General features: G+C 35.8%; 1 protein-coding gene across 1 annotated transcript; it reads right to left on the bottom strand.

Moving 5' to 3' along the window:
* LOC109223059 lies at positions 1,318 to 9,918 on the bottom strand. Its single transcript, XM_019387323.1, has 2 exons — positions 9,683 to 9,918; positions 1,318 to 2,316 (listed from the first exon to the last, which is right to left on the bottom strand). The coding sequence occupies exons 1-2, from the start codon at positions 9,747 to 9,749 to the stop codon at positions 1,577 to 1,579; spliced, it is 807 nt and encodes a 268-aa protein (XP_019242868.1). The 5' UTR covers positions 9,750 to 9,918; the 3' UTR covers positions 1,318 to 1,576.

The raw sequence follows: 11,056 nt of genomic DNA, 5'->3' as shown, positions 1-11,056 counted from the left end.
ATGAAAGTCAAAATGATTGGCCCGTGGCTACCACAAGACATCGCGTGTCACATTTTGATATGTCTATTTCGGATTTGACATTTTTATATTATCTACCTCGCACAGCATAATTTTTGTTGAATTATTTCTTTCCATTATAACGAATTTGGAAAGTAGGGTATCAAATCTAGAACTTTTATAGAAAATAATTCAGCCATCTCTTTGAAATACAAAAGAGGATTAGGCGGAATCTATTTATAAATGAAATGAGATATTACAAAAAGGTTTTAACTTCTGTGCATAAGCAAAGTATAATTCTTTAATATACCGTTGGGTTAAATTAAACTATGACCACATGTAGATATGTAAGAAATATTAATTTGGTAATACAGAAAATCAACTATATATATAACTAGTTAAAATGTATTAATGTGTAAAATAATTTAAACCGTTAGTGTAAATAAGATAAATAGTGCTACTTTAATAAGAAGGTCAAGACTTTGAAAGTTGCTAGCTTACTTGTTCGTGTGGGTTCTATTATGATGGGGTTGGTTAGCTGCTCATTTCGGACAAGCAATAACAGGGTTCTTTTTCTTTATTTATTATTTTCAACAAGCAGGAATAGGGATTCTTTGTCTTATTGTGTCAGTATTCTCTTGTTGGTTTATCTTTTGAGAATTCGACAATTGATTGCGTATTCTTCTGGTATAACTGTCAAGTTATGTACACTTCAAATGAGAGATGGAAAGGCATTTGATGAAGAAAGAATTTCAAGATTGTTGGAAACAAGTTGAAGAGAATTTTGTTTTTCTTTTCTGTGGGGGAAAGGCTTGACATATGGAAAGAGAAAAGGAAGAGATGTAATATAAGGTAGAAACATATATGGTCAATTCGTTGTTGCATTTGGAAGGATATTTTTATTTTTCTCTTTTGGGCGGTGAGCTGATTCAACTTCTCCGAATTTAGATAGATAAATAGATAGATAGAGAGGTACTCACTGGCTCCTGTAAAATTGGCACATTCGGAACATCAGCCTCCACATTTCAAGCTTTAGTGCCTCAGAAGGGGAGCCTTAACGTAACTGGTAAAGTTGCTGCCATGTGACCAAGAGGTCACGAGTTCGACCCGTGTTAACAGCCTCTTGCATAAATGCAGAGTAAGGCTGCGTACAATAGACCCTTGTGGTCCAGCCCTTCCCCGGACCCCGCGCATAGCGGGAGCTTAGTGCACCGGGCTGCACTTAGTGCCTCAGAAAATCCGTTGACAATAAAGCAACTTTCTTTACATCTTTACTTGACATATGAGCTGCTTTTAAAATGTAACATAACCACTATCAAGGGCACAACAAGTCTAATTCCTGCTTTCTCATCAGAAATATATCCAAAGCTAAACCAAATTCATTATGTGTGGGCTAAGAAATTCTACTCTGTTGTCATTTTACAAGTCAATGAGGTAAAAGGGTTCCTATAACAGACTCAAATACAAACTCCTCCTCCCCTCCCCAAACAAATCCCTGTACAAATAGTGATAAAGCAAAGGACAAATGATTAATAATATGAAAAGAACCATGTATAACACAGCTTGAAATTCATCTGATCTAAAATTCTTCACGGACTTCAGGGTCCTCATAAGCAGGAGCCTCATAACTACCAGACTCTTCAGAAGCTTCAAGGCTCGTATACGTAGTTGATTCACCATAATACGAGTCCTTGGGGGCCTCGGAACTTTCAGCTATACTATCCTTGTGAAATTCATCTGACAGGGTTGCATCGACTTCTATTTCCTTTAGTTGGAGATATACAAGTAAATGCTCCATTCCGTTAACTAAATCATACACCATCAGCCCAACCTTTCCTCCAACCCAACTGCCCAACTCGCTTCCAACCAGGTAACCAAACCTACCCATGGTCTGCTCCCCTAGATAGCCAACCCAATAGGCGCCAAATAAGGTACCCGAACCCCTCAGGAACCCCTCAGTGGGTGTACCTCCAAGATAAAGTGCTTCAAAAAAGTCCCATCCCCCAGAAATAATCGGACCAACAATGCGCTTGGTTTGTCGAACGGCCAGTTTTGCAGCTTTTGCTCCTTCTTTCTGAGCTAGCTTAGCTGCCTCTTTTGCTGCTATGCCTTGTGACACGGCATCAGTCAGAGCAGCCTCGATTGCTGAGTTCCTTGCTCTCTCCACATGAGAAGACCTGATGTTATAAGCATACAGCTTCACGCCTTCCTTGACCAAACATGCTACGGTTCCTGTACTCCCATCAAAACAGTGCAACCAAGTAAACTCCCCACTCTTCGATGCAGCCTCTTGACCAACCAACTCCCTACATTTTTCAGCTGTAAAGCAACAAGATAATAGAAAATTGATTGGTATACATAAAATAAGGTGGAACAGAATAAGCAAAGCACCAAATAATGGTATGTAGGACTGTTAAACTGAAGAAAACCCTTATCCTTAAAAGTTGTGACCATGTCAATAATACAGTTCAAAGCACAAAATACTAAGAAAAAGTTGCCTCAATATAGCCCCTTGATGAAACTGATGCTAGGTAGGGAAATAAATGCAGATTATGATGTACGGACATAAAAGTATCCTGTAACAATTTACCTTACCTTATCCCCCAAAAAAAGTGTCCTGTAGCAATGAATGCACAATATGATAACAAAATTGGAACATCTCAAAGGTTTAAAAACTTCCAACATTCAACGCAAAGTGATTGCTTGAGAACAATGAACATAGTAAGCACTCGACCCACCTAGCACGTAACTTCAGGACTTGAGCATGAAATACTTTCTCTACAAGATATTAACCACGATAGGTAAAAAGAAGTAAAAACTTTAAGGAGTCAAAACCACAAGATTAATCTAGAGGGAGCAAATGGAAAAAATGAAGAATTGATAAGGCGGGGTATAAAATTGATTACTCTATAAAAAATGGAGTGCACTTTTAGCTTCAGGAGTTGCTCTCAGCAATTGACTCATCCAACATTCTAATGTCAAGTGAAAGTCGTCAGCAACTCCAGGTCGGAGATTGGTCAGTAAGTCGTACTATCTTACCATCATACGCTTGAATAACTCATTCGGTATTGATATTGCTAGTCAAAATTTACAGGATCCTTGTGGCAGTCATTGGGAAGCAGTGGTATGCATCCATCAATATATCAAGACTCACCAGGGACAAAGCGTTCAATATGAAGACTGAATGAACGCTTATATTACAGGAGATACCTATACAGATCGGTTAGGCCATCCAGATAGTCCATATTCGAACACTATGTTTGATAAACGGAAACTTGACATGTGTGATTTTGGAGCAGCATCTTTTGCAGAATTAGAAGCCATAGAAGTCTGCTGAGAACTACCATGAGTCAGGTCCAATTGGAACAAGAAGCTTGCTTCCATCATTGACACCCCTAGGAAGAAGAAGATTCTTATGGTGTCAGAGAACCTCCTTTTGGCTCCATGAAAAACTACGAAGCAAGATGTGGTTGCAAGGTCCAAGGTAGAGGATGAGAACCAAGCTACCACCGTAGCGACATGTGAGCTTATGTGATTAAAACAGCGGTTTCAAAAGTTAAGTTCGGAAAGAATACACAAATGGAATTGATAATTAACAAAAGGCACGAAATACACGGTCTCCACTTTAGTCTTCCATATAGTAATTACCAAACATATTTGAGATCGATCAACACTTTATTTGTGAAAAATCCAATCTTAACTCATCTCCATCGATTTCATTAGTCCAAATGATCAGCTAGCAGATGCATTCAACAAGACGCTCCGAGGCCTGGGAATTAATCATATATGTGACAATCTAGGAGCCTATGACCTATATGCTCCACCTTGAAGAACCGTGTCAAGAATATTTCCTGATTCATCTAAAATACTCCAGATTATTCTGTAATGATTAAGATATTGCTTCTATTTCACAGAATCCTTGTAAATATGTTTACTTGTTAAAGCAGGCAAACAATTCCTCAATAAAGAGTTGTGCATCGACTTTAACCATCAAGACAAGTGGTCTTTGTCTTCTCTCATCTCTCTTTTTACACGGTTCAGCATTCCAACTAGGTATGTGCTTCACAAATCACAAAGATAGTTCTCATGCCTTTTTATCCTAGAATGGTAGGCATAATATATAAACAACAAAAAATTAATAAGCCGGGTATTGTTAACTTCACAGCATATCCCGAAGATGAAAGTAGCAGAAATGGGGATGTTGAGGTGGATGTGCGGGCACACTGAGATGGATAAGATTAGGAATGAAGATATTCGGGAGAAGGTGGGCGTGACTGCCATGGATAACAAGCTACTGGAAGCTAGGCTCAGATAGTTCGGGCACGTTCAGAGGAGAAGTCCAGATGCCCCGGTAAGGAGGTGCGAGCAGCTGGCTTTGGTGGGCTCAATGAGAGGTAGAGGGCGGCCTAAGAAGTATTGGGGAGAGGTGATCAGGCAGGACATGGCGAGGCTTCAGATTACGAGGGTCATAGACATGACCCTAGATAGGAAGTTGTGGAGGTCGAGCATTAGGATCGTAGGTTAGGAGGTAGGCATGCATATTCCTACGGCGCGCCAGAGTGAGACTAGTCTGTTAGGATTTTGTCTTAGACTGCTAGTGGTTAATGTTGAGTTCACATTACTCTTTCGTTCCTCTAGTGTCGGGTTTTATCTACTGGTTATTGTTTTGCTTTTCGTCTATGTTCTTGTGATGCTGTTATTTCTTTCTAAGGTTTATTGATGGTACTAATATACTGTCTTCTTTTCGTCTTCTTCAGCCTAGCGTCTATCGGAAACAGCCACTCTACCCCTCGAGGTAGGGGTAAGGTATGCGTACACACTACCCTCCCCAGACCCCACTTGTGGGATTTCACTAGGTTGTTGTTGTTGTTGTACTATCACTAAGGAATTGGAGACCTACGATCTTGTGATATAAGCTTACCCATCTTCTTCCCTTTTCTCCATCTTATTCTTTCATTTGTCTTTTAATATCTCTTAATCATAGATGGGGTTCTTTACCCTTTTTCGATCGTAAAAACTGTGTTTACCATGTCAACTTCTTCTTCTTTGGTTATCTCTTTATTTTATATCCTCTCAAATAATTAAAAAGAATCTAAAGTTTCCACTTCATGTCATAGCCACCAGATTAAACCTCCTTATAGATGCCTTTTCCCGTTTTTAGTTTTTTATGGAGAAATTTCTTCTACACCACTATTAGAGAATCTTATGCGTGTAACAACTACTATTAGCAAGGGGATAATATCCCTTAAATGTAGCCTTAATTATTGAAATGAGTACTGAGATTCACATCTCTCCTAATTAAACCATATTCCTATGTTCCATCAGAACTTCATTTCTGATATTGTATACTTTATACCTTCAAATATCCCATATATTCTAAACATACCACAATATTCTAATTTGGAATACAATTCAAATCGAATATATCACAATATTCTAATGACAAGTATAATATCTAAACCAAGCATATCACAGTATTCTAATTTAGAATATATTATTCAAACTAAATATACCATAATATTTTAATTTGTAATACACTATTCAGATACTATAATATTCTAATTTGGAATACAACAATCAAACTAAATATACCATAATATTCTAATTTGGAATAAGTATTCAAACCGAACATACTATAATATCCTAATTGGAATATAATATTCAAACCAAATATATATATTCTTCATTAAATTATTGTAATTTGGTATACATATTTGAATACTATATTCTAAATTAGAATATTATGATATGTTTGATTTGAATACTATATCAAAATTAGAATATTTTCGTACGTTTGATTTTAATATTTTATTCCAAATTAGAATATTGTGGTATATTCGATTTGAATATTGTATTCTAAATTAGAATATTATAGTTGTTTGATTTAAATATCGTAGTCTTCATTAGGATATTGTAGTGTACTGGTTGGAATAGCATATTCTAAAATTTTATTTTAGTTTAGATACTGTATCCCAAATTAGTAGGGCTGGTCAAAACCAAACCGTTAACCGAACCGCAAAAACGGCTTATTGGCTTATTGGTATCGGGTTATCGGGGTAATGGTTGGTGAACGGATTAAAATTTTATAATTAACTGTTTAACGGTTTGGGGGCGGGTTACTCAATTTCCTTATTGGGTAAACTGTCCCATTAAGAATTTTTATATTTATAGTTTTACCCCTATGTATATAAATTAATATTTGAAACCTTAAATCCCTAATTTATTAAAACTCAATTCGTCTCTTTTTTCTCTTCTCTATCACCTAAATCCATAATTAAAATTTCTCCCAATCTCGTATGTATGATTGGATTTGTTTGATTTTCCTATGGTAATGGTATTTAACATTTTTAAGCTAAATTGAAGTGGGAAATCAAGGTCATGCTGAACCACTAGGAATGACTTGAACCGTACATGCATGACAAACAGACTTGGCACAAAATCAATCAACTGGATAGGTATATATACATACATCTGAGCAGATGTGATGCTTTACTCTAAATTTTTCCTTATCTCTTAATCTCAATTTTTTTTAATTGTCTATTTGATTTAGCCGATAAAATGCGCGATAATCGCTAATCCGATACCAATCCGCCCGATGTCTTATTGGATGGCTAGTGGATTACTATATTTATAAATTGATAACCGATAAGTCAAACTGTTAACGTAAATATCCGCCCGATAAGCACCCCTACAAATTAGAACATTTTCACCTTATTTTGTTTTTCTTTTGATTACATAGATGAAAGAGAAGAAAAAGATTACGAAGGACTTCATAGAGAAATTACTGGGATTTGGACTTTTTGGTGAACAGGTATAGTTCCAATTCCTTAAAACGTGGGATGATGGAGTGTTTTAAGGATTTATTAAGTTGGAGAGGGAGATAATTTAGTTCCTTAAAAGGTGGGATTTATTTAATGGCATATAATGATATTAAAAATTTAAAAAGTAATAAACTTTTGTAAAGTAGGTATACAAGGTAAAATAAATATTTCAAAGCTATATGGAGTTAATTGGCATTTCCAGTGGGCACACTGTGTAGATTCCTCAATAAGGAATTCCAACAATTCACCTTGTTTTTTTTCAAAAATTATGCTCATGCGTATTTCACAACAGAATATAATGTGGGATAAAAGGGATAGGAAAGGATATTCCATCTTGATGAGAGGATAATAGCCACCTAATCTATGAAAAACATGGGTTATTTGTAAGGATGCCAAGTAGTGTTTGGTTGGTATTGTTGAGCGGATGAGTATCAGTCCTATACCAAACATTTGGTTAGAAGGCAGGGGGTTTCATTGTGCATGCTAGCTTTGAGCCAAGGGTCTATCAAAAACACCCTTTCTAACTGCACAAGATAGGGTGTAAGGTTGTGTCCTCACTACCCTCCCCAGACCCTACTTGTGGGATTATACTAGGTGTATTGTTGTTGTTGTTGTAGCAGGCAGGGGGTTACAAATGTGGATGTCCCCCTAAAGGAATTGGATTTCAAGATCTTTATCAAACAAAAGGGAGTGGATTCCAAGATATGCAGAGTACTTGTCTTCCTTTAGTTAAAGGATTTAACTGAAATTTAAAAGAGCTTAAATCTAATTACTCATTATGGATACTTGAAGAGAAATACAGGGGTGTTGAAGAAGTGGAGAACCCATGGTTTGATTAGTCTCCATTGCACAGGGATTTGGTAGGGAGTCATGCATATTTAGAAAACTTTCTCTAATTAATCAAGAGGAAACAGTAGATTAGGTAGGTGAAATCCAGGTTTCTTTTATACGTGGTTCTTTACTATTTTTTCGATCATTAAACCCGTGTTACCATGTCAAAATAAGAAAAGAAATAAATGAAAAGCAGACTCCCCAAACTCTACATCACAATCTAGTATATTTGCATAAGCAGTACAACCTTTCATTCTTGTCGCCTCAAGAATGTCGATAGCATGATATTGTGAGATGATTGTGCTTCATCTAGACTTAGCAACCTTAAAAATCGTTAATCACAAGAAGCTTAAAGAGATGTTTCAACTTAGCAACGTTCTTCTAAAGACTGTCCATAATAACTATCTTTTGATGACGACTCTGTAATAATTATGTCATCAACACAGCTCAATGCAATTTCTAAAGCTAAATACAGAACTTGTTATATTTTGGTAAAAGAGGAGGTACTGGTGAGTATATAAGCAATTTGGACTTGTTTGCTAATTGTGATTAAGCTACTTCTTCACTTGTATATAATTCTTTCCACACTGAGGGTACTGAAGAAATGCAGCCTTGTGGAAACACTGAGAAATGCATTCCACACTGAGGCTGTTTTCACTTGTGGACTTGTTTGCTAATTTGGACTTGTTTTCACTTGTGGAAACAGCCTCTTGTAGAAATGCAGGGTAAGGTTGCGTACAATAGATCCTTGTGGTCCGGCCCTTCTCCGGACCCCGCACATAGCGGGAGCTTAGTGCACCGGGCTGCCCTTTTTTAGGATACTGAAGAAATGGTAATTACTTAAATTACCAAAAAGTTGATATATGTACTTTTCTTTGGAACCATCTTGGCGCATATTCATTGAAATGATTATTTGATTTATCAAAGAAGAAAAGGGGCAAGACATTACTGTTTGCGCATTCTTTTTTTTATTTCTCACACAGTGTAATAGGGAAGAGTCCTTATCCAACTATAATTTCCTTACTTTCTAACTGTTAGAAGGAAAGTTTGCCCGGGGGATTGTTAAATAAAGCATTTGACTAAAAGAATGTAGCACGCTTGCAAATTGCAAGAAAGAGTAGCTATAACTACTGTAAGAACTTAAAAACTTAATGACACTGATAAAGAAAAGTGAATCTTTTCCACATTTCCGAGCGCAGACTAAACATAGATAAAACCTGCACTTTGCCAAATTTATTTCAACTTTGACAGATTATATGCACCTTTCTACATTCATGTATCAGCCAAGAACCCCTAGATCTAATCTTTTACACAGTGGTACAGGCAACTGCTACCCTCTTTCACTTCAATTTCTTCATTAAATACAAAATCCTGTTATATTATATACATTTACCTCCAAGTCTCTACAATCAAGAATTAATCTGGATCAAGTTGTCCAAACAAACTAACAGAATTCTCAAATCCACACTGTTGAACTCTCACTTATGCGTAAGTTATCACCCACACTATATGCTTAAGAACTTAAAAATGTAATTTTATTTCACTACAAATCAATAGAGCTGTAAAAGTGGTCGGGGCCGGATCTACCATGTATCCTAACCCGGTAGCTTTTGTCCAACCCATGTATCTCTATTAAGAAATCCACTAAAATTATATAGATATTTGATTGTGAACCAAAATATTATTGCATGTTAACTTGAAGTCACTGTAGGAACCCATAAACTTCAAATCATGAATCGACATCTGCGGGCGGTCAACACCTTTGTTGCATATAGAAGCCCAAACGCACACACTGGGTCGTAAAAAACTAAAGCTAAGTAGTCGAAAAAGGTGAAATCAAGGCTTTGTTAGATCCCAAATGATTAAGCTTAAGTCAACTTCAAGATTAGTTCAATTAATACTCAGGCCTTAATAAACACACAACACTCAACTTGAACAAATACTTATAAAATCGATAGCAATTAAACATTTTTAGACCAAAAAAAGGAGGTAAATTACTCGAATCAAAGAAAAACATCGATTTGGGTACATACCAGTGATGCTAAGAAGGATGAGACCAACGAGAAAGAGAAGAACTTGAACCCTCTTTTTCTCAATCATTGAACCTTAAATTACTACACCACAACCCTAAGGGAATAAATCGCGTAATCTAAGAAGCCGGGAACGATGGATCTGCAGCAGTTTGGGTAGAGTATAAACTTAACTCAGAAGGCAAAAAGAGCGGTTTGGAATAAATGTGAAAGCAAAATAGAACCTTAATTATTTTATCTTTAATTTTTCAGTCCCGTTAATAAGCGGGAGACCTAAAAAAAAAAAAACGACCAAAACTTACTTGGAAGTTGGAACAGGCACACCGTACTGTTCAAGTCTTACCGTTAAACCAAGCTCATTAGTCATTTCTTTCGGAATTAAATAGAGAAATTATTATATTCTTATTCATAATACAAAATTCTCGTTAATGGTAAATTGATATTCCTAATGCAGAGTACTATAACACAACAAATTAAATGCTGCCTTATTTAGATAGTCCTTTCGGACCATTTTAATTGATTTTTTTATTGTTCTCACACATATTAATAAATCCACTTTTTAACATTAAAATTAATAATAAAATAAACTATATTTATCTTTATTATCTCTTTAATTTGTTCATTGAAAATATAAAGATATTCCAAGACTCTTTACTCCAAGGGTAACTTTAGAACAAAGAAGTTAATTTCTGCTTGATATCTGAAAAAGTCAAATATTATGAACCACAAAGAAGATGCCAAAAAATTAATTAAAATAAATTAGAAAGAGTGAAGTTTTAGAGATCCAACATTGTATTCATAATGCAGAAATTAAATTGTACTAATGCAGAATATTTATGTTAGAAGCCAAACGATGTACTATATTGTGTTAGAATCATTTTCTCCTATGTAGCCAACCTAAAGACCACTTTCGTCTTATTACAATTTTATGTATGTTACAAATGATCCACAGTCTGTTTACTAACTGCGTTTTTCTTTTTTCTTTTTGGGAGGCTCAGACAAGTGATAGGATAAAGAAAGAAATGAAAACATCTGTTTACCTCGAAAATACGAGTAACAATTAAATTTGATTTGTGATTTTAAAGAGATGTGATTTAGTTCAATACCAATTAATAATCATGAAGTGTGAGGTATAAATGAAAGAAACAAGTGAAACAAACCAGTGTTACTCAAGCAGTTTTGACCTCGATGAACCAAGAACAATAAAGTAAGAACAGTTGAGAGAAAAGACAAGTCTGATGAGCAATGAGCCAGAAAGTAAGATAGCATATTCTTTGCCACTGATTAGATGATGTTACAAATGATTGGGGTGCCCTTTATATAATAGGGAAACCCTAAATAAGGTACATTTCTATTTACAGTAAGGAATATTATTGG

The sequence above is a fragment of the Nicotiana attenuata genome, chromosome 1 (genome assembly GCF_001879085.1).
Source record: "Nicotiana attenuata strain UT chromosome 1, NIATTr2, whole genome shotgun sequence".
NCBI lineage: Eukaryota > Viridiplantae > Streptophyta > Magnoliopsida > Solanales > Solanaceae > Nicotiana > Nicotiana attenuata.
Note: the sequence above shows the minus strand (reverse complement) of the source record. Positions and strands in the feature narration are given on the sequence as shown.

Excerpts from the sequence above, each read along its gene's own strand:
- LOC109223059 (XM_019387323.1), bottom strand. The coding sequence starts at position 9,749 with ATGATTGAGAAAAAGAGGGTTCAAGTTCTTCTCTTTCTCGTTGGTCTC. Across the intron at positions 2,317-9,682 it reads CATCCTTCTTAGCATCACTG|CTGAAAAATGTAGGGAGTTG; the intron begins GTATGTACCCAA and ends GTTGCTTTACAG.